We start from the raw sequence: 23,407 nt of genomic DNA, 5'->3' as shown, positions 1-23,407 counted from the left end.
ATGGTTTTGACACCAACCCAATGTCTCCTGGTTGGGGCAGCACTGTACCTTGCCAACAGATTTACTGAAAACGCAATGTCAGGCCTAGTGCAGTTTGCAAGGTACATCAGTGCTCCAATGGCACTTAAGTATGGAACTTCGGGTCCCAATACTTCCTCATCATCGCCCTTTGGTCTAAATGGGTCCTTATCCGCTTCCAGGGATCGGACTACCATGGGGGTCTTAAGAGGGTGGCACTTGCTCATATTGAATTTTTCAAGTACCCTCTTAGTATAAGTGGACTGGTGTACAAACACTCCTTCAGGGAGGTGAAACAAAACTTGGTCTTGCCCAAGTCTTTCATCTCAAACTCCGCCTTGAGGTAAGCCATTGCTTCCTCAATGTCTCTTGTAGTCCCGACGATATTCAAATCATCGACATAAACGGAGATGATACAAAATCCATCATTGGATTTCTTTATGAAGACACAGGGACAATCATCATTATTGATGTAACCTCTCTGCAGGAGAAAGTTACTCAGTCGGTTGAACCACATCCTTCCAGATTGTTTCAACCCATACAATGACCGCTGCAGGCGGATGCTGAACATGTTGCGGTTTTGATTCGGTCCAGGGATCTTGAGCCCTTCAGGGACTCTCATGTATATTTCTGAATCAAGTGACCCATACAAGTATGCGGTCACAACATCCATCAACTGCATTTTCAAATTTAAGTTAGCTGCCATAGATATAAGGTATCGGAACGTTATGCCACTCATAACAGGAGAGTAAGTTTCATCGTAATTGATGCCGGGTCTCTGCGTGAACCCTTGTGCCACTAGCCTCGCTTTGTATCTTACCACCTCGCCATGTTCATTCCTCTTCCGGAGAAAGACCCATTTGCATCCTACAGGGATGACCTTTGGAGGTGTTGGGACTGCAGGCCCAAAAACCTCTCTTTGGCAAAGCGAGCGCAACTCAGCCTCAATTGCTGCTTTCCATTTATCCCAGTCTAAGCGCTTCCGGCACACTATCATGGACTTTGGTTCTGGATCTGGATCCATTGAGTCAGCAATTTTTGAGGCAAAATATATGTCGACAATAGTGGTCTTTCTATGATATGACTCTCCTGATTCCACATAATTAGTGGCGATCTCTTCATGATCGTCCTCCCACTCATCGTGATTTCCCGTAACGATTGAGTTGGGGCGTTCCGATCTTCCAATGCGATGATGTGCGCGCGACGCATTGGGATTTCCATCTTCAGGATGGTGTCCTTCAGGGACCTCCTCAACTTCAGGTTGAGTTGCCACTTCTGGGGCATTCTCGACTTCGGGTCGAGCCTCTTCAACTGATTCTTCGAGTGGTGCAAGTGTCTCAGACCGTCGCCTCTGCGGACGTCTCCGCGGGACCTTGTCCTAAGCACCCGGAGGTCTCCCCCTCTTCCTAGGATTAGGGGAGACTATAGAGTTGGTAGCCTTTAGGGGTACCTGAACTCTCTCCGGCGCATTTACTGCAGGTATATGCGACCTTGTCACCCTTTTGTGATCAGTGAAGGCATCTGGCAGCTCATTTGCAAGACCTTGCAAATGAATAATTCTCTGAACTTCCAGTTCAGATTCGCTAGTGCGTGGGTCTAAGGATTGCATCCCTGATGCATTCCATTCAATTTCCCGGCATTCTTCTGGATGCCTATCTCCCCCTAATGCTAGGAAATGGTCTTCATCGAAGACACAATCAGCGTACCGAGCCGTATGAAGATCCCCAGTCATAGGCTCTAAATATTTGATTATGGACGGAGTCACATAACCAACATATATCCCCAACTTCTGGTGGGGTCCCAGAGCAGTACGCTGGGGTGGTGGTATTGGCACGTACACTGCGCAGCCAAATATTCGCAGATGGGAAATACTCAGTTCTTTCCCACGCACTAACTGTAAGGGGGATGTATCATGGTATGCAGTTGGCCTGAGTTGGATCAGTGCTGCAGCATGCAACACCGCATGGCCCTAACAACTGGTTGGCAGCTTACAATTCTGCAGCAAGGGCCTAGCAATCCACTTGATCCTCTTGATCAAGGACTCAGCTAGACCATTTTGTGTGTGGACATGTGGTACTGAATGCTCTAAATTAATGCCCAGGGCTAAGCAATAATCATCAAAAGCTTTTGACCTGAACTCACCAGCATTATCCATCCGAATGGACTGGATGCGGTTATCAGGGAAACTTGCCTTTAGCCTGATTATCTGGGCAATGAGCTTTGAGAAAGCATGGTTTCTAGTGGACAACAGGTCCACATGGCTCCATCTGGTAGATGCATCAATCAGTACCATAAAGTACCTAAATGGGCCCGACAGGGGCTGGATAGGTCCACATATGTCACCTTGTATCCTTTGCAGGAACACAGGTGACTCATCCCTAATCTTCAGGAGGGATGGTCTAGTGATCAGCTTCCCTTTTGCACATGCGGTGCAAACAAAATCTTCAGGATTTGGGAAGCCTCTGACATCATGGCCAGCAGAATTGTTGATGATTCTTCTCATCATTCCCGACCCAGGATGACCTAAGCGGTCATGCCATATTCGAAACGATTCTGTGTTTCTGAATATGGTCTTCATCGCAACATACTCGTCTGTGGGCTTTATGTACGTATAGTACAAACCCGTTGGCGATGAAGGGAACTTTTCCACCACTCGCTTTTGGTACCCGTCGAATTTAGTGATCAGCATGTATTCAGCACCTTGCTCGATCTCGGTTTCTACATGGAAACCATTCGCACGGACATCTTTGAAGCTCAAAAGCGTGCGCTTTGAGTCGGGATACAATAGTGCATCCTTTACAAAGATTTGAGTACCCATAGGGAGAACTAGTGTGACACTTCCGGTGCCCACAATATGAGCATTGCTTCCGGCAATGGTCATAATATTTCCACTTTTCTTTGTTAATGTTTGGAAATATCTAGTATCCCTGAGTATCGTATTGGTGGTACCACTGTCCACAAGACAGAGTTCCGCTTCCGCCATCGGGTCCCCACAGATTCTGTTAAATATCATAAAGTAAAAACAGGAATTTAACATAAACATATATTATCATAAAGACAACATTACATAATTCCTGGGAAACATTACAACAGTTTGGAGCATCTACTACATTACAAATGCTCTTCAGGAGCATACATGACCAAACTAGTACATGTGGACATCGCTAACATGACTCTTTGGAGATTACTGCAGGTCTCCAAATATATCAAAGTCATCAAGAAGGTTGTCCTCACTCTCGTCCATTCGGACGTCTCCACTTGCACCGACGACCCCGTCGTCGTGCTTCTCAGGCCGAGCTTCAGGCTCAGTGAGGAAGTGGGACTCATGCTGACCTTTATTCTTGTTTTTGCTCTGCTGGTAAAGGTCAACGAGGTGTTTGGGGGTGCGGCAATTACGGGACCAATGCCTCTTTGCTCCACATCTATAGCAATCGCCTTGCTCTTCCCCACTGTGGTCACCTCTTTCCTTCTTGGGGTCGAACCTACCTTTGGGCTTTCCCTTTCCTTTGACCTTGAACATGGCACCCTTCTTCCCCTTCCACCTTCCCTTTCCACGGCCCCTCTTGCGGTTGCGAGAACTCTCAGCAACATTGGCATGTGCTTCAGGCACAGCTATGGAACCAGTAGGCCGGGCAGAATGATTGTTCATGAGAACTTCATTCTGTTGCTCGGCAACAGATAGTACTTCACTCAACTCAGAGTACTTGGTGTACCTTGAGTTTCTATACTGTTGTTGAATTAAAATGTTGCCGGGGTGGAAGGTGGACAAGGTCTTCTTGATCATATCAGCGTCAATGATCTTCTGGCCACATAGACGCAGTTTGGTCACAATCCTGTGCAATGCGGAGTTGTACGCTGCCACAGACTTGAAGTCTTGGAAGCGTAGGTTGATCCAGTCTTGTTGTGCTCTAGGGAGCACAATGGTCAGCTGCTGGCTGAAGCGATCCTTCAGGGACTGCCACAAGACTAGCGGGTCCTTCTCCGTCATGTACTCGCACTTCAAGTCAGGATGAAGGTGGTGTCGCAGGTAATGCAACGCTTTTGCCTTGTCCTGCTTTGTGCGCTCATCCTTGCCAGCTTCAGGCTGGACAATGGTATGATCGAGGCCCATGCCATCGAGTCTGATCTCGATGTCGGTCGCCCAAGTGAGGTAGTTGCTACCATCCACGGCGAGCATCTCGAAATCCCTCTTTGCGATGTCCGACATGCCTGCACAATTAATGCGCAGGATTAGTAGATGTCGGTGCGTAATCTTCAGAATTACGACTTAATATAGACTTCAGGACTATATAATTTCCCCAGGTGTAATCTTCAGGATTACTTTGCAATTAAATGTAAAGCATTGCAATAAAGTAAATATACGGAATTAAATGCAATAAATAATTGTAGAAAATAAATAATGGCGATGATGATAATAAATAAATAAATAAATATGGCGGACTTCGGGCCGCACATAATTCACGGACTTCAGGCCGTGTATTTTATACTACAGTGGACTTCGGGCCACTATTTTGCGCAAGTAATAATAATCTGCGCTGCCCATTCTAGATGGGCCAAATTCGCTCTTTATGGGCTGGACTGATAGGCCTAGTCAATTATGGCCGTTTATCATAGTGGACGGCTTAGATCTTCCCATAACTCATATAAATAGAGAGGGAAACCCTAAACCTATCCATTTTTTTCCTTTTTTTTCTCTCCCTCTCTTTCTTATCCTCTTCTTCAGGAAGAGGAGAGACTGGCAATGGAGTGGAGGCGCACAGGGGGCGGCGCGCTGGCCTGCTCGGCCAGGGGAGGGGCGCGGCCTAGGCCAGGGGGCGGCGGTCCCCCTGGTAGGGAGCTCCGGCGGGCGGCACTGGCCTGGCTCGCGGCCTGGGCGCGATCCGCGGCTCCCGGCGGCGGCCCAGCCGGCCAGGGGCGGCGCGGCCCGGCTAGGGAGGGGTGCGCGGCCCCCTGGCGGGCGCGTCCAGACGGCGCGGCTCGCGGCAGCTCGCGGCCCCGGTGGCGCGCGGCCAGGCGGCGTGACTGCGCGGCTCCCGGCGGCTCGCGGCCCCGGTGGCGCGCGGCCAGGCGCGCGGCCCCGGTGGCGCGCGGCCAGGCCCTGGCCCCGGCGGCTCGCGGCCCCGGCAGCTCGCGGCCTGCGGCGCAGCGGGTCGGCTAGACGGCGGCACGGCGCCCGCGGCTGCCCTGCGCCCGGCTCGCGGCTCCGGCGGCGCGGCCTGTTCCCCTGCAGAGGGTGGAATTTGCACGTCTTCGGGACGACATCGACTCGGCTCGCACGTGCTTCTTCGGGATGACGGCTAGGTACTGGTATTTGTGTTTTGTGTGTATGTTTGTTCATGAACAAAAGTGAGCATAGAATGAAACGATTTTCTACCTTCTTACCCTTAGCTCGGTAGAACTCGTGCTGATAACGTGTTAGAAATCGTTTACTGGGTGCTCACAATATTTCACTTGTGGATACAGACAGAGAGGTGAGGAGAATGAGAGGTTTTGTATTTCACTCTTACTTTTCACTTGTACATCTCATCAGCTGAAAGGACTCCCTATTTATAGAGAGACAAAGAGAATGAATACAAGTTTGTACAGTGTTTGAATCCTTTGAAATTTATCTCCTCCTTCATTAATTTGGCCACCATTCAAAGTCCATATTCACATACTGGTTCTTGACTTTGATTTCCAACACCAAATACCCCAACTGAGCAGCTGCCGGCTAGCCAGCCACACGTACAACAGCCGTGAGGCGCACACGTAAGCGCACACGAGCACGAGCGTCGTCCGCCGTCACGTCAAAGCCGCCACGCCGCGCACGCCCCGGCTCCCGGGCCCCAGAGGTCAGAGAGACTCGTCCGAGAGTTGCATGGGGACGACGGGGTCTGACGGACACGCAGATCCGTTTGCCGCCAGCGGCCTGCACTCCCTGCCCGGTTCTGCCGCCTCTGTCCGCGAGGCGCGCGAGGGGCGGTAAAAGGGAAAGGTGGGGGTGGTGGTGGTGTGGTGTGGGAGCCAGTCAGGCCGGCAGAGATTGCTGCGCGCGCGCGCCCCGGAGCAGAGCGAGTGCTTGCCATTACTGTTCGGTGCGGTGAGGTAGAGGGATAAGGAAGAAGGGGCTGGAAGGAAGGAGAGGAGGGAGGGAGATGCTGCTGGCGGCGAAGCCTTCTATGCCGCCGTTTTAGGATAAGGGAAGAAGGCCGACGGCAATGCCGCCGTTTCGCCCTCTTCGCGGTTAGTATCTCGTCAACAATGCGACTCGCCGTGTCCCATTTTGATTTTCTTGGTGGATGGGGTGGCTTCTTGATTGGGGGAAATGCTACGGCGGCGGTCTACGATCAGTTCGTCGGATGGAAGATTGATCCGTTGGTGCTGCAGACAGCGGTCTGCTCGAATGTTGCCGTTGTTTTTAAGAGAAGGAATGCTGGATAGAGTTCTTGGTTTTTTTTTTTAAGATAATGGATAGAGTTCTTGCTGCATGCCTGCATGTTGAAGTTGGTTCTTAGTCGGACAGCGTTCTTGCTCCATCCCGGTTCATTCTTTTGGTCCATTTCCCCTGTCACCCAAACAGCATTGCTTTCATTGATAGAGTGCACCTCTGCTCCAGCTCATGGTGATTTCAGATAAAAATCACTGCTCCGCATTCAACGGATTTTATGCTCAGTAAGGTCATCTCAGGGTCTGCCATTTCGGTTTGTCTTCAGTGTTTTACTTTGATATCCTTGCGAGCAGACCGGTGCGGCTGCTACCTGCTATCGTGTGATTTCAGCTCCTGCAGTATAGTAGTGCTTATGCATATTTCTTTTTTTTTCCCGTCATACTCCCATAGGTTGATAGATTTGGCACTGGTTCCTCTTTCCGGAACCACAGCTCTTTCAGTTGCTCAGGCTATTGTTTCCTGCAGTAATTTTATATTCCGACTGATAAGTTGGATACCAGATGGCTACACATGTTGGCAGTTGGCACTTGGCACAGAACCATGGAATGTTGCAATATGTTTTGGAGTATGCATGCTATGATTGAGCCCATAGATGTCTGCTTTAGCCGTGTTGCAATTATTTCGAATTGAATCTTGCAAATTTATGTGCTATTTCCGGATTTTCTGACAGCCTTGTAAAGTGTAAACTGATGTATGCTCAAATGTTTTTCTTTTATACAATGCAAATCTTTTTGCTTTTCTAGATTTGGTTGTACCAGGCTTCGTCACATCTTGCTTCTACTGTGCTTTAATTCATGTTTTTTTTTACTGCCTTGCAGAATAGCTAGTACGCGTTCAAAGCAACCGGCTGACCGTTGATCAATAAGAGCAAGATGGATGGGAAAGGCTTGTTCGTGGAGATAGGGATGAAGGAGGAGGACATTGCCACAATGCTGTTTGGGAAGAAAGTTGCCGAGCTGGCAGAAGATGCATTTGATGGTTCCAAGGAAGAAAGACAGATCTTTGAGGGTGTCTTCTGCCTAACAAACGTTAAGGGATTAAATGATCATCATCATGAAGGCACTGGACATACTGTGGATGCAGGCAAAGTGGTGACAAGGTCTAGCAAACCATCGAGTTCTGCCCACAATTACAAGACAGCACACTGTCGCATAGTAGAGTCCTTCACTGCTGGCAACTTATCAAGCTATCGTGTCTCCTGTCTTGGTGCTGATGAGAAGTCTCACCGAGCAATGCATTCTCCTGATGCTGTCCATTTTGAGCTTGCGGTACAGTGTACTCCTCCCCCTCCCCCTGATCGGGTCTACACTCGTAGGGTGGTAAATCGCATGAGCGAGAGGGCAAGAATTTGCAGTGCAATGGATTTGGAGAGCATCGACATTTCCAATTTCAGTCGTCGGAGGGATGGTCGTGGCCATGGAGAGCTTTGGAACCATCTTCGTCTGCATGCACAGCTTCTGATGGTGGATGCCGGGTGGAAGATTGAAGGCAAGGAAAGAGGCAACAAGAGTACGGTTAAGGTTGATCATGTTTATGTGGCACCAGACAATGTGATGACACGCCTGTTTTCTCTTCCCAGAGCATGGAAATACTTTGGCCAGTGGTTGCTTGTGACAACACCCTGCGTCAATGGAAATGAGTCAATTGGCTACGGAAAGGAGTGGTCGAACATACATGAATTTGTGTATGATTTGAAGAACACACTGCTATGCTTACAGTATGAGGTCCAACGTACGAAGCCAGCACTATCTTTCCTCTCCCAGTGGCAGCTCCTTGATCCTTTCGTGGCTGTTGTTTGCATTGATAAGAAGGTTGGAGCTCTTAAAGATGGAGTGGCACTGAAAGCTGTTAACAGCACTGCAACTTTCCTCAATCACAGTGAGTGTAAGCTGTTGAATGCCAAGAATTCAAGTAGGTCACTTGGGGTCAACCCCAGAAGTAAATATACGAATCCACATCTCAGCTCCTGCAAAAAAAGTCTTCTGCCGCTTCTCTCTGAATCTGATTATCAGCCTGGTAAGGAAGGGAATCCTATGCCTAATGAAGAAGCTTCTCTATTTTGTACGAACAAGACTAGCGAAGAAGCTGATCGACGGTCATTGTGTATGTCAGAAATGAATGAAAGAGGCATAAGAAGCACAGCTCATCGCATAGTTATGGGTCTTCATGACGCAACAGCTTTTCTTGGCTCAAGTCAAACTTGTTCCGGCAGGAAAAGGAAATTTCCGTGCATCATGTCTAAAGAGGATCATCAAGCTGAAGACAAGTCTAAAGAGGATTCATCTGCATTAAGTCATCTGGTTGAAAATGTTCAAAAACATGATGTTAGCTCTCATGGCTATGAAACCACAGAAATTGATGAGATGTACCTTGGAGAGAATTTACTGTTTGCTCCCGAGATTGATGATATGCTACTTGGAACTACAGATGATATCAACAATGGACAGCATGATGATGCAGCTGTCTCTGAGCCCCAATCGGCAGATAATGATGGGAGTGGACCTTCTGGTGCATCATCACTACCACCAGAGAAAGATGCATACATGGGAGCTAAAAAGGATTGTATTAACAATGGCTATCATGATCCTCCGGTTGTCTCTGAGTTCCAAATGGCTAATAAGGATGCAGAATGTGAACCTTCTGGCACATTCTCGCTACTATCAGAAAAGGGTAAAGATTTGGAAGCTAATAAAACGACCTTGGAAGATCCAGCAAAAACAGGACAATTATCATCTGAAGCTAGTGGCAGCACTTTGAGGATCTCAGAGCCACAAGTATTGTTTGTGTCCCCACAAGATGGGACTCTGTCTTTCATGAACAATAATATGAACAACCAAGAGTTGTTGAGCTTCCTGAATGCTTCCCCTGACACCATGGATACCGCAATGCAGATGGACTCTAATTCATTGGTTTATGAGGCAAGCTTGATCCAGGGTTTCTTGTACCTTGACAATGAGGGTTCTCCAATTTGTTGGACAGTAATGAACCCTGAACCTCCTAGGCGCTTGATATGTGCCACTGCTCCGGAACCAAACCCGAAGACGTCGAAACAGTATGTTGAAATGAGGTTGGAGAATGATGCATCAACGTCTGAACATAAGAAGGGGAAAAAATGGCCCGATAAGGCTGCAGATATCCAAGACAGTGTTAGATATCCTTTGAATCTAGTGCTTGCGAACAAAAATGACAAGGACCAAGGTGAGGAAAGCAGTGAACCTTCAGAACAACTCATATCCAAAGAACCACACAAAAGGGACATCAAAAGGCAAAAGAGAACATGGTCTCGCACATGCAAGTTTGATGATGATGACCTTCTGATGACAGCTGTAATATATAAGCTGACAGCACGTTACAGGAACTCTTTTCAACGGAAGCTCAGAAATAAACTCGGTTTCAAGCGTCTTCCAAGATATCGCTGGGAGAATGAAGATAAAGGTGTCAGGAAGAAGTTTCCTGGAGGTGCAAGGACGGTGCTGAACAAGTTACTTGAAATGGGCATTGTTGCTAGAGTGAACATTCTTCAATGTCGAGGTCCAGGAGGCAAAATTGTGTTAAAGGATGGGAACATAACTACGAGTGGCATTCGATGCCGATGCTGTGGCACCACATTCACAATGTCCAAGTTTAAATGTCATGCTGGTCTCAGGCAAGAAGTCCCATCTCTGAATCTTTTCTTGGGTACAGGCAAATCATACAGTCTTTGTCTGCTTCAAGCATGGTCTATAGAGCAGAAGGTGAGGAAAGAGCGTGTAAAAGATACAATGTCCCTTCAAGCAGATCAAAATGATGATACCTGTGGATCATGTGGCGATGGTGGTGAACTGATATGCTGTGACAATTGTCCTGCTAGTTACCATCAAGCCTGCTTGCCTTGTCAGGTTTGTTATCCTGATGTCATTCGATTTATCTGGACATTTTGTTTGGGCAAATAAACTAATTAACTAATGACTCTTCTCTGCCTATTCATTACTACTAATGAGTAGGCTGAAAAGAACTACGTTTATTCTTGATCCATGCCTGGTGTTGAAATGATGCTTCACAAATTGTTATTCTGCTGTTGTAATTTAACAAACAAAAGGGTGTCATGTCAGTATGTCACAGTCACAACTAATACTTGTTTGACCCATGTTTTCTTACCATGCTTAAAGTAAAATCATGGGGAAAAAATCACTTTTGTTCTACCATGACTCTGAATTACATTGATTGGATCAATAATGTACTCCAGTTCTATCCTAAAAACAACAGCCACTGTAGCATTCTAGTGTTCTTCATCCCCAGCAGCATCACAGAACACCTGATTTAGCACTTACATATTGGAGTTCATTTTACTGATATAATTATCTATTGAACTTCCCATAATTCTACCCTAACAACCTTCTCACTTCAGATTGTCTACCTTAGAGTCTTTAAAGATGCAAGGTTCCCATAATTATTACTACTGAATTGTTCCACTGTATTGTAATTTCTCCTTCAGGATATTCCAGATGGCAACTGGTACTGCTCTAGCTGCCTTTGCAACATTTGTGGGGAAGTAATCACTTCAAAGGAGCTCAGAACTTCCCTTCCTGCTTTAGAATGCTCACAGTGCGAACGCCAATGTAATGTCACTTGTCATACTATGCATTTTTGTTGCCATATAAAATATCTCTTTTGTCAGTATGATTGTTCTCAGGCATATATGATTTATCATTATGCGATACCCATTTATGATTATTTTTATATAATAGCACATTGTTCATGGAATGTTAAGCCACACAGACTGCTTTTTAACCAAGCCTAGAGCAAGATTTTAATGACTTAAAGTTGTTGGTTAATTAATTACCGTATGAAACTAAATACATACTCAATCCATCCCAAATTATAAGACATTTGACTTTTTGACACCAACTTTGACCATTCGACTTATTCAAAAATTTGTACAAACTATCACTTCTTTTGTCGTGGTTTGGTTTATTAATAAAAGTTCTTCAAGAATGACTTAAATTTGACTATATTTGCATAATTTTTTTAAATAAGACGAGTGGTCAAACTTGAGATCAAAAAAGTCAAACGTCTTATAATTTGGGATGGAGGGAGTACTATATTTTTGGTTACTTATCCAATAACCAATTTATTTTCTCCAGACCATGTAAAATGCGTATCTGCCAAAGTTTCGTGCAATGAGGATGGACCTGGTACCTGGTTTTGTGGAAGAAAATGCCAGCAGGTATGTTTCAGAAGAACTTGACCTGTCCTTTAACTATCACGAGTTTTTTTCTTGAATACACAGGAGAGATGCACATCATTGCATTAAGGAGAGTTTTTTTTTCCTTAACTATCATGTAAATGCATGGCAGAATGCCTATTCGAGTGAGACTGATCTTGTTCTGCTACTGTCAGATTTATATGATCTTTCGCTCTCGTGTTGGAGTGCCTGATCACGTGGACAATGATCTGTCTTGCACCATTCTTCGTAACAATGGTGATAAAAAGGTTCGTACGGCAGGGGAGATTGCTCTCATGGCTGAATGCAACATGAAACTTATGATTGCCCTGAGTATTATGGAAGAATGTTTCCTGCCTATTCTAGATCCCAGGACAGGGATAGATATTATTCCTTCTATATTATATAACTGGAGGTGAGATGGACTTTCTTTTTTCCTCTTTTGAATCAATATGTACTTGTGACATGCATAGTTGCTTACTGCAGGTTGCTTTTCTTTTGTTATTTTGGCCATTCGAATCCTTACACTGTTATATTCCTTTGCCAGGTCTGACTTCATACATTTCAATCACAAGGGATTCTATACAGTAGTCTTGGAAAATGATGACAGCATGGTATCTGTTGCCTCCATAAGGTACTCCCATGAGAAAAAAAAAGAAGTGTGACATTTTTTCTGACTTGTTCATGAGTACACAGTCGAAGTAATATACTACAGGAAGTGAACAACTGGGGTTAACATGGATGTCGCTGCAGGTTGCATGGTACAATTGTAGCAGAGATGCCTCTAGTTGCAACTTCCACAGAGAATCGTCAGCAGGGGATGTGCAGGCGCCTCATGGATTACATTGAGGAGGTATGGACATAAGTACAGTAGGAGAAACTAATATCTTACTTTGTCTATATATATATATGTGTGTGGGGGGGGGGGGGGGGCGTGTAGCGTGTGCGTGCGGGTGGATGTGCGGGTGTGCAAAATTATCTATCAAATTGGCATACTTCCAACATGTGTCCTTAATTACCCTAGTGTTTGTCTATATGTTCATGTGTCTAGCATCTACCTCTTCCATCCATCGATGTAAGGTGTATTTTAGACCGAGAAAATCTTCAAAAGTTGATTTTAACCATTTATTTCTCTTCCATTATATTGTTAATCACAACAAAAGAACATCATATTACAAATATTTTGAATATTAATCTATTGATGCAACTTCTGTACACTGAGCATGCATGTAAGTTAACTGATTGTTGGTCAAAAGATGTAAAAATTTACTTTTTTTTTCAAAACAAAATATGCCTTATTTGATGGACAAAGGGAGTACCGATTCTTTGTGAGTTTGTGTTCTTCAGTGTGTATGATGTCAGAGTTACATTTCTACTCTAAAACTTTTTGAATGTAAATTGCTACTCTAAAACTTACGCCTGAACAATTGTCTTCTGGGACAGATGCTGAAATCTCTGAAGGTGGAGATGCTACTCCTATCAGCGATTCCGCACCTAGTGGAGACATGGACCTCAACATTTGGGTTCAGAGAGATAGACGATTCAGACAAGAAGAGGCTAAGTATGGTGAGGCTGGCCGCAGTTCCAGGAACCGTCCTACTGAAGAAGAACCTGTGTGAATGTTCAGGCGTGGAAGACACCGGTGAGCTGCCGAACCCTAAACCCTTCAAAGTTTACTCTCGCATGCTGCCGAGAAACCGCACCGGTTTGAATATAGTGTGCCAATAAAGATGACGCAGTGGGTTGCATGAGCCGCCGCGGTCAGTCGTCCTCGTCGTCGCCGGTGACAGCAGCAGCTTATGATCATCGTCACCAGGCGCCGTCTCTTGTTGCTGTTTCTGAAGATGTGGCCGAGGCCGAGCATCAGTCGTCGCCGGTATCTGAGGTTTCCGCGTCGGTTTGCGCGGCGGAAATGGAAAGCCTCGTTGCTCTGGTGGGAGCTCTGACGGTCGCTTCACCCTGTGGCTGTGATGATGTGAACCGGTCTGCCTGTAGCCTTCTTAAGTGTGACTTGAGTAGCAGTCTGTAAAAATAGCTTCTCCGTCCACGGATGCCGCTGACGACGGCCATTGTGGAACAACCGAACCGGACCTGTATGAGAAAACTAGACCGTGTTGGCACCGGCTGTGCCCAGTGTTTCTGTTGCCCCCTGAACTGAAGTTTCAGCAGGCTAGTCGGTGGTGTTTGTTTCAGAAAGCCTACAGTTTTCAGGGGAAGGGGAGGAGGACGTACGTGCCGACCGGGCACTGTTGTAGGCACGCACGAATTGACGAAGGTATAGGAGGGGGGAGCAGCTCGTGGTGAGAAATGGTTGATCTAATGGCAACTAGCCAATTAGGGCCCCGCGCGGAGACTTGTGGACAGAGGAAGCTCAACTACTACTTTGCGAGCCATTTGAATGAAAAATGTACTACTAATTTGTCCGGCCAGAGTCCGGCGCTAGCTCCCATTGTCAATGGCAAAGCTCAAAAGTCAACTGTTGCGCGCATGGCCGGACGACCGGACCAGGTGCAGCAGTGCAATGCAACATCGGATCAGGGGGGCCGCCTCTTGCGGCCGGCGTCGTTGACGCGTGCCTGGGTCCATGGCGTACGTGTGGAGCGCCAATGCGCGGCGAGCCATCGTCCTCTCCTCTGTACGACGTGCGCGACGGCCACTCCCTGCTGCGGCGGCAAGCTCCGCAATGGCGACGGCTGACGCAGTGACGCACTCTGCACTCAGCGTCGTGTGCGGGCGGCGCGTGTCCCCGTCACATGCCGCCGGCACCGGCACCGGCACCGGTTGCCCCCTCCTAACTTTCTGAGCAGACGGTCTGGGCGCGCGCGGCTGGCAGTCGGGGCACGCGGTCGCGGTTGCAGGCTCCACCAGCCGAGAGCGCCCGGTGGAGACGTGGAGTTCACTGCTGCGCGCGCGGATTTGCCACGTGACTCGTGAATGCACCACACAGGTCCAAATCGTACTATGCTTTACCACGAGTGAAAGGCTGATCCATCACGACTAGCAAAGTACCGTTTGATGATTTGTTTTTTTAAAAAAACACTAAATTTGACAGATAAATTTAAACGAACATGCTCTATGTTTCGGCTAGGATCTGAGGACATGACAGTCAGGACGACAGGACCCGAGAAACTAACCACGCCAGTGTGTCAGTTCAAATTCGATGATGATCTCTATTTTGGTTGACGGCGGATTTGGATTCTTCGTCGCTTCTTACTTGGCCTCGCTGAGCAAACTTGGGTGTTTGGTTTCCTTTACCCATTGCATCGTTTTCAAGGTTTCTTCTTGCTTGCTCAATAGAGCCAATCTAGCTCGCCTTTGGCTAGCGAAACTTTGCTTTTATCAACTAGGTCAAGCGAGGCAACACGGTGAGAATTGCAAACAAGTACTACTAGACAAATTTTGGTCCTGGCCAAATAGAGGGAGCAGCTAAGTGCCAAACTAAATAGTTTGTTTGGCGCAGGGATTCGGTTTCTTGAACAAGCGGTTCTCGTGAGAAACTAATTAATCATTCTGATTCACATGGGAAACATGATTTTGCCTTATTTTCTTTAATGAAATTTGCTTCAACTGTTTTTTTATGGAAAAACTACTTCGTAGTTGAAGAGAAGTATGCAAATGCAAATGATACGTCTTACAGTAACCTAAATTTGTTGCAACTAGTACTCTCTAATTCTCGCATGTGGGTCCAAGAAATTTTCCTAGTTCTGGTTATGAATAGAAGTATTTGGCAAGAATTTATTGTATGAACAGTTTGGGTTTTGTATTCTATTATTTGTGAAAGGACACGATTTGAAGAATATACCAACCAAACTTAGGGCCTCTTTGGATCAATCATTTTCCATGAGAATTGGAGAGGCCTTTGGACTATGATGATCGTGCCCTTGGAGGGGCCGAGGGGGTGTGGTGATAATGAGTCCATGGAATCAGATTAGAGTCTGTTAGGGCACTCACAATGCAAGACTCTATCACAGAGTCCAAGACAATTAGTTACATATTATTTATGGTATTTTGCTGATGTGGCAGCATATTTATTGAAGAAAGAGGTAGAAAAAAATAAGACTCCAAATCCACATTGTTCGAGGTAATAAATAACTTTAGACTCTATGATAGAGTCTGCATTGTGAGTGCTCTTAGGTTACCCTGGATTAGACCTAGAAACCATTTTAGCTTCTCAAGATTATGTAAATTAGTGAGCCAATTTAATTGGAAATCGTTCCGGCTACTCATTCCGAAGGTACCGAACTAGACGTACACCGATTCAGCGTAGGGCGTGAATTGAGAAAGGCGGTGAGATTAGTGCCGTTGCTTACCGTCCACGGAGACTTGCGTGCCTATGTTGTTCTCCTGTATTGTTCTCTCCTGTCGTGCTAGATCGAGTTGTGTGGATGACAGCGTAAAAAAAAACTAAAATGGACCGTAAATAAACAGACAATTATATTGTTAACTAGTAATACCTGAACGAGCAGTGGGATTGCAAAATTATACATGACGAAGAGATTGTCTCACACCGGCGCGGGAAGAGAAATGCGTGCGACATCCCTATATACTAGTAATACTTAAAAAAAAACAGTCGCCTTGTTCGTCATTAACAACCGCTAATCACGTCATTGATCACCGACTAATTGTATCTCGAACACGTTCAACGGGTAGATATATCCAAACCATTGCTTGGTTTTGTAAAAAAAAACATTGCTTGATCGGGTATGGTGATTATTATAATAGTACTTGCAAGTACAACTATACTACTCCTAAGGGCACTCACAATATAGACTCTATCATAGAGTCTAAAGTTATTTATTACATCGAGCAATGTGGATATAGAGTCCAAATAAGACTTGAGTCTTATTTTTTTCTACCTCTTTCTTCAATAAATATACTACCACATCAGCAAAATATCATAAATAATATGTAAATAATTGTTTTGGACTCTGTGATAAAATCTTGTAGTAGTATTGTGAGTGTCCTAACACGACACGACGCGAAGAAAATCGAAACGATCAATAATGCAATATTAAATGCTAACGAGTTGCTTTTTCAACGAAAATTTTAATAAACCATTGCAGGAACAGGAACGTGACCCCCACCCGGCTCCGTAGTAGTAGCTGTCAGCAGCAGCGGCGGCCAGCGGGTGGTGAGCTGAAAAGCGAGAGCCAGATTCGTCAGCAACCTGCAGGCTCGCCCGGGCCGGCCAACCAGATGCAGATCCGTCCTCCTCATGCCGGCCGGGCCGAGTCCGGCTCCGGCGGCGACCCAGCTGCATTGCATGCGCGGAGCGCGGGTGGCGTTTCCAACCAAGCGAGCGACCGCGCACACGCACACGCGCGCGCGCCCGTAAAAAAATCGCGGTCAGCGCGTGGACTCGGCCGCTGGGAGTGGGAGGGATGCATGGACTGGACGAGATCGAAATCGAATCGGCGGCACCCTGCCTGCCTGTCGACACTGTCGTGTCCGGTTGTTGGCGCCCAAGCCCCAAGCGAAAAGCAAAAGAAATACCGGAAGAAACTGCCTCGTGCCCCCTCTCCTCGCTCTCTCTCTCTCTCTCTGCCTGTGGAGGGGCGGCGAGTGGTCCAGTCCGCCTCCAGCCGGCTACAGATCTCCAGCTCGCGCGGTCCAGCTCTGAGCTCCCTCCTCTCCTCTCCTTCTCCTCCACGCCCGGTCGTGAATCGTCGCTTGCTCTGGAGAGAGCTTGTAGATTTTTTTTTTGGGTTCTTTTGGAGTTTTCGCTCCCCAACCTTTTCCTGGTTCGGTTTCCTGTGTACGGGAATTTTCGGTTGGTTGGTCATTTTCCCGCAACTTCTCTTTGGTTTCTGCGCGAGAGCGCCGTCTTGTTTCCTGCTGCTACGCCCCGTTGACTCGGGCGGGCATTCCGTCGAGCACCTTCCGTGCGGCGGCGGCGGGTGGCGGTTCCTGGTTTCCGGGGAGCGCTCCTCTTGATGCCGCTGCTGTGGCAGGCGCAGGGTTCTAGCGGATGGAATGCAACGGCTGCTACGGTATGTGATGCTTTTGCTGTCCTGGACTCCTAAGTGCCTTTTTTTTCCTTTTCTTTTCTTTGGTAAACTAGGCTGGACTGAACTTGTTGGAGAATTTCGCTCATGGTGATTTCTATTGTTCTGCAGCGCTGAAGTCGAGAAGGTTCGTCGCGATCGCTGATGCGGGGTTCGAGGATGCTGCGGACGGCGACACCGATTTTGGTGACACGATGAGTCTTGCGCACAAGGAGAAGGTTGTCGAGGAAACCGTGGAGATGGAGGAGGAGGAGCAGGGGCTCGTTTGGAAATCTAACCAGCTCCCCTACAAGGATGATGATGATTTTGATTTTGTTCTTCCTGGGAGTAGTAAGCAGCGCGCGTCAACATCAGGAGAGATGCCTCTGTCTGGCAAAATGGACCCGAGGTTAGACAGGTCTGGAAGCAATGGAACAAGCAAGGCAAGTGGTGGGCAGAAAGTCAATTGATTCTCGTTTCGCATACACTCTCTGTTCCAAATTATAGGTCGTTTTGGCTTTCCTAGGTATGCTATGTCTACATACGTGATAAAATCGATGTATCTCAAAAAGCCAAAACGATTTATAATTTAGAATGAAGGGACTAGTATTTAACTAAATTAGTGACAAACAGGCATTTTTTTTAAAAAAAAAATTCTTCGCTTTAATTCAACATTAGATTTCTGTGTGAATGCAGGAGAATTACTTAACCTATATCGCAACATTTTAGCTTAGCCACGTGACTGAAATAAATGTATGGTGTCCTGAAGTCCTTACCTTTCATAGCAGGTCCCTAGACTGGGTTCAATGCTTGGGACAGCCAGCATGGCTGGATTTGGCAAGGCAGTGGAGATTCTAGACACATTAGGCTGCTTGATGACGACCTTGAGCTCAGATGGTGGCTTTGTTTCCAGATCCAAGACCAAAGGGTGCAAGATATCAATTCTTGCTTTTGAGGTTGCCAACACAATACTTAAAGGTGCTAGTATTATGCAATCTCTCTCAGAAGACACTGTCACATACTTCAAACGAGTTGTGCTTCCTTCTGAAGGTGTACAGAATTTGGTTTCCAGTGACATGAGTGAAGTGATGCGAATTACAGCAAATGACAAAAGGTACCCTGCAAGATTGTTGTCAGTTACCATGGTGGCTTTCGTATCGTCTTTGTCCAGTTTGTATTTAGTGAACTCTGGTTAATATTTGCAGAGAGGAGCTGAGAATATTTTCTCAAGAGATTGTTAGGTTCGGGAACCGTTGTAAAGATCCCCAGTGGCATAACCTGGATCGGTACTTTGTGAAGTAAGCATATTTCATGATTTCTCACAGCAGCAAAGAATTAGACAAATATGCTTGAGTTTTTATATCTCTCTTGTTAATTTGATATCTAGGTTAGAATCAGAAAGTGCACCCCAGAAGCAGCTGAAAGAAACAGCAATAGCAGATATGCAGAAGTTGATGAACCTTGTTCAACGTACAACTGTGAGCACTGTGTTGTTCTCTAAAGATGTCTTCTAAGCGACAAATGTCCGTCATTTCATTTTATTTATATTTTGCTTTCTTTTTCAGGATTTGTATCATGAGCTGCATGCATTAGACAGATTCGAGCAAGAGTACCGCTCTAGGCTAAACGGAAAGGGTAATACAGATAGATTTGAAAAAGGTATTGCTCCTATCTATAACATTGTATTTCATTTTAGGGGGAAAATTGTGGATGTTTTTTGTCATTTGTTATGTGTCCATTACCTAAACAAAATGGCATTGTGGACTGTGCCCATTATCTGAACTAAAAAGGATTGTGGAAGCTTAAGCAAAGAAAAATTATCCTATCACTAATGTTTCTCTAAATCTAAAATTCACCTCATTATGTTTTTTTTTGGGTTTGCGATGCCTGAGCACGTATTCCATTAAGAGGAAGAGAGCAAATGTGACCACATGCACGACAGGGCTTGGCACCGTTTAGAAGTCTAAAATTCAACTCATTATGGCAATGTAGCTTAGTCCTTGAACTTTTGACACTATATTTAAGTTACTTTGCAGGAGACAATATTCAAATTGTGAGACTGGAGTTGAAGACCCAAAGTAGTTATGTGAAGAGCTTGAAGAAAAGATCTCTCTGGTCCAAGACGTTGGAAGAAGTAAGCAACTTTTGCTGTAGAATTTCTTTTGTATGCTACCATCAGCCTACCTCTTTTTTGGTTGTAATAATATGCATTTCTGATGATAGGTAGTCGAGAAGCTTGTAGACATCGTGCACTACTTAAATGTTGAGATCAACAATGCTTTTGGATCTTCTGGTACTTCCACAACCCAATTTCTCATGTTGAATCAGTCTTATTTCCAGCTGAACCTCTTAATGCATTTGTAGATGGAGGTGTGGTGAATGCCGAATCAACTGTGAGCTGTCAAAGGCTAGGACCTGCCGGACTTGCATTACATTATGCAAACATTATCATTCAAATATATAGTATTGTAAGTTTCTTCTTGTTTCTTCTAAGCCAGATCAAGATTTTGAGTTATTTATTTTCTTTTGCCATCTTTATTTTGGGCATTATTTTTCTGAACTTCTAGTTCGCTAACGTAGTCACGTAGATGCAGCTTTCATGACTGGATGTTATAAAAAACGAAGATAATTAACCAAACATAAGAAATAACATATGGTTTAAATAGCTTTCAGCAGTGCTCACAACTCAGATACTATTTTAAGGCGCAAGAAATAACAAAACTTGCTTTTATAGGTTTCTCGATCAGGGTATGTGCCAGCAAATTCAAGAGATGCCCTCTACCAGGGATTGCCACCAAGGATCAAGTCAGCGCTACCAAATAAACTGAGAACGACCTCAGTGCCTCAGGAGGTAATACAAGTAGAGAATAAGTGAACCATGGGCAAATTTTTCACGCATTCTAATCCATGAATTCTGATGCAGCTCACTATTGATCAAATAAGGGCTAGGATGGAGAAAACTCTGAAATGGCTTGTGCCCATGGCCATCAATACCACCTGGTACTGTATCCTGCTTTACACCAAACATAAGGTTTAAGATTGATTCAGTTGTGCTGCTATTTGTAACGCCTGTACTGTCTTTCATGCTTACTTCAGTGCTCGAGGTTTCTTGAGGTTCAGTGAATGGGCGAAATCAGGGTGAGAATGACCATTTCCAATGCTTTGATCCATGTTTTCTCGTGAAAAGTAGTTTTCTTTCTAAGATTCGACCTTTGTGTTGTGGTTTGTTTACTGTTTCATTCAGGACTGACAGGGTTGGTAAGCGACCGGGTCAAGCAGATCCAATTGAGACGCTATACCATGCTGACAAGGCAAGGACTGAGGATTGCATTCTAGAGTTGGTTGTCTGGCTTCATCACCTCGTCAGCCAGAGTAACCGTCCGGCAATGCAAAAAGCCACTGACCAAGGTATGTAACCAAAAGCCAGGAATGGTCATGGACCATGACATGCTAAGCATCGCACAACGCCTTTTATCCAGAAAGGCTGTGTTTGTCGAGTGGTCTAAGGTGTCAGAGTTATCTGAAAAGAGGGGACGCCAAACTCTTCTGATCCAGCTTGCTGGTTGTTTTCGTCTTCGTTATTAGGTCGTAGATGGAAACTAGAGTTGTTCTTGCTGTGGAGGGCGTGCGTTTTAGTTTTTGCCATAGAGGACGTACGTTTTTCTTCATGTCCGGATATAGTCGGGCATGCTTATATGTGCTCTGTACATCAGCTGAGTAGGTATAGTATAAGAAGAGCTTTGTTACTTCGATCTGTTTGTTATTTGTATGTGCAGTTGTGACAATCACATTATACAAAGAAAACGGCATCATGTCAGGGCAGGGAAAAACAAACAAACATGAATCTCTTTCCGCACATATTATCTGCAGTTGTGAAAATCACAGCCGGTGACAATATGTATGAGTTATTTGCTACTTCCTATGTCCCAAATTATATGACATTTTATCATTTTTATATTCATAACATTTGCTATGTTTCTAGACACGACATATATCTTGCTATATAGCAAAAGCTATGAATCTAGAAAAACCAAAACGTATTATAATTTAGAATAGAGGGGATAGAATATAAGCTGTCAAATTCTGTATTATAGATTTCTATAGAAAGAATAAGATATAAATGTATTGTACAAATCAAAAAGGGTAAAAAAATATTTGCTAGGCGCACATGTCATGCGCTAGCACCATTCCCCTCGGAGAATATTATTAGAGGTTGAGATGGTGACGTCACCTTAATAAGGGACGATTTTTTTAGCTCAAAGATGTGAGGCTATCCGTGCGTGCCGCACGACACCACAGCAACCAGACGTGCCGGGTACGGTGTGCCTTGTAGGAGCACGCCACCCATACGGCTTGGGCGCTTATGAAGCCGAGCATCCCTGCTAAGATCCACGGTATGGGAATAAAAAAAAAAAAGCTGGTTAATTAGCTTCCCGTTCTGAAGAATTCCTCGCTTCCCAGCTCCACGGCCCATCGAGTAGAATCCGCGCGTCCGCTTAGCCCATTAAGACTCATATTGGCTCCAAGTCATCCGGGATCATGAACTAGAGGGAGATGGCCCATTAAGACGATTAAAAAAAAGAGGTGATAGCTAAGCACATATGTCATGCGCCCACACGTCTGCCGATGACAGACGATTTTTGATCTTGGTATGGTTTTTGGGTTTGCAACGTGCGCGTTCCACGCACAGGTGAACAACACGAGTTACACGTGTGTCTGTATATGTGTCTTCATTGGGCACGCCACCCATTGGACCTGCACGTCTTATGAATCAATGTACATCTACGTACCTCCACGGTACGGTACTAATAAAAAGGCTACGCGCGCCATTCAGGTTGGATTTGTTCTCAGCTGCCTCCATGCATGAACGGTCCAGATAAACAAATGACTAGCCATTTGGTCAACCAAGCGATCACATCGACGCCGGATCAGATGTGATCGTTTTGCGCTGTCGCGTGCTGCGCGCGGTGGAAACGAAACGTGACTAGTGAATGGTGATCTTTGAACATGACTATTACAACATACGAGCAAACAAGTTTGACGAGCTAGGGCATCATTTTTCAAGCAATTAATGTGACTATGCGAGGGTGAGGCTACCCGTGATTGTCTTTATAAGGCATTGGCATTAATTAAGAGCAAGCTAGGATGTTTTTCATCCAAGCAAAATTAAAGGAATTAAGAGAGAAACTCTAGTATTAGATAGTTACTTTATTTTTCTTCCCTATTTTTAAAACTTTGCAATATAAAGAAAATGTAGCAGCTCTAGAAGATCTCCTATTACATCTTGTTTCCCTATGTATTTTAGAACTCTTAAAACCCTCGCCTCGCCTCTTCTAAGAGTTTGATTGGTTGCTTAGATTAATTTGGATTTAGGCTCATACAGTGTAGTTTGCTAATGTTTGGTTGCGAGCCTCTTTCGCAGGATTGCACGGTGCTCAAATCAGGCCAATGCACCATTACCTATTACGTTTGATTTTCCGTATTATACAATGCAGATTTGCGAAACATGATGCGTGCAAAAGAAAAAAAAGTAAAAATATTTTCATTTTCTCTATCTTTAATAGAACATATAAGGTAACTACATGAAAGAAAATTGTAAACAAATAAACATAATTTTGTTGGACACAGCTTGAATATACATGATAACCAACCACGAAGATACTACATACTCCCTCCGTACCTCAAATAGTCCACGTTTTGAGCAACTTTGCTATTTTTGCAAAAAGCTGACGCTCTAAACCTTAGAGGATGGAACTTGACGCGACTACCCTTGAG

The 23,407-nt window shown here is 45.3% G+C and overlaps 3 protein-coding genes across 4 annotated transcripts; 2 read left to right on the top strand and 1 right to left on the bottom strand.

The window, feature by feature from the left end:
- On the bottom strand, nt 3,203-4,225 carry LOC8080307. The gene has a single exon (XM_002446458.2). It carries the CDS (start codon nt 4,223-4,225, stop codon nt 3,203-3,205), a length of 1,023 nt encoding a protein of 340 aa, XP_002446503.2.
- Nucleotides 5,969-13,821, top strand: LOC8080306 (increased DNA methylation 1). 2 transcript variants are annotated; one of them, XM_021462501.1, is made up of 9 exons: nt 5,974-6,240; nt 7,264-10,323; nt 10,920-11,043; nt 11,569-11,651; nt 11,825-12,063; nt 12,196-12,282; nt 12,402-12,501; nt 13,092-13,290; nt 13,379-13,821. In XM_021462501.1, the coding sequence occupies exons 2-9, from the start codon at nt 7,318-7,320 to the stop codon at nt 13,675-13,677; spliced, it is 4,137 nt and encodes a 1,378-aa protein (XP_021318176.1). In that variant the 5' UTR covers nt 5,974-6,240; nt 7,264-7,317; the 3' UTR covers nt 13,678-13,821. The 2 variants fall into 2 exon arrangements, with proteins under 2 accessions (XP_021318177.1, XP_021318176.1); XM_021462502.1 differs by having other exon boundaries at nt 5,969-6,240; nt 13,092-13,821.
- On the top strand, nt 17,049-21,547 carry LOC8080305. The gene is made up of 13 exons (XM_021463714.1): nt 17,049-17,638; nt 17,765-18,075; nt 18,421-18,746; nt 18,838-18,930; nt 19,020-19,110; nt 19,198-19,291; nt 19,669-19,766; nt 19,856-19,925; nt 19,997-20,100; nt 20,367-20,483; nt 20,556-20,632; nt 20,729-20,770; nt 20,877-21,547. Exons 1-13 carry the CDS (start codon nt 17,617-17,619, stop codon nt 21,046-21,048), a joined length of 1,617 nt encoding a protein of 538 aa, XP_021319389.1. The 5' UTR covers nt 17,049-17,616; the 3' UTR covers nt 21,049-21,547.

This window comes from Sorghum bicolor, chromosome 6 (assembly GCF_000003195.3).
Source record: "Sorghum bicolor cultivar BTx623 chromosome 6, Sorghum_bicolor_NCBIv3, whole genome shotgun sequence".
Taxonomy (NCBI): domain Eukaryota; kingdom Viridiplantae; phylum Streptophyta; class Magnoliopsida; order Poales; family Poaceae; genus Sorghum; species Sorghum bicolor.
Note: the sequence above shows the minus strand (reverse complement) of the source record. Positions and strands in the feature narration are given on the sequence as shown.

Excerpts from the sequence above, each read along its gene's own strand:
- LOC8080306 (XM_021462501.1), top strand. The coding sequence starts at position 7,318 with ATGGATGGGAAAGGCTTGTTCGTGGAGATAGGGATGAAGGAGGAGGAC. Across the intron at positions 11,044-11,568 it reads CTCACAGTGCGAACGCCAAT|ACCATGTAAAATGCGTATCT; the intron begins GTAATGTCACTT and ends TATTTTCTCCAG. Across the intron at positions 13,291-13,378 it reads TTCAGGCGTGGAAGACACCG|ATGACGCAGTGGGTTGCATG; the intron begins GTGAGCTGCCGA and ends GTGCCAATAAAG.
- LOC8080305 (XM_021463714.1), top strand. The coding sequence starts at position 17,617 with ATGGAATGCAACGGCTGCTACG. Across the intron at positions 18,076-18,420 it reads GAAGCAATGGAACAAGCAAG|GTCCCTAGACTGGGTTCAAT; the intron begins GCAAGTGGTGGG and ends CTTTCATAGCAG. Across the intron at positions 20,101-20,366 it reads TCATTCAAATATATAGTATT|GTTTCTCGATCAGGGTATGT; the intron begins GTAAGTTTCTTC and ends TTGCTTTTATAG.
- LOC8080307 (XM_002446458.2), bottom strand. The coding sequence starts at position 4,225 with ATGTCGGACATCGCAAAGAGGGATTTCGAGATGCTCGCCGTGGATGGT.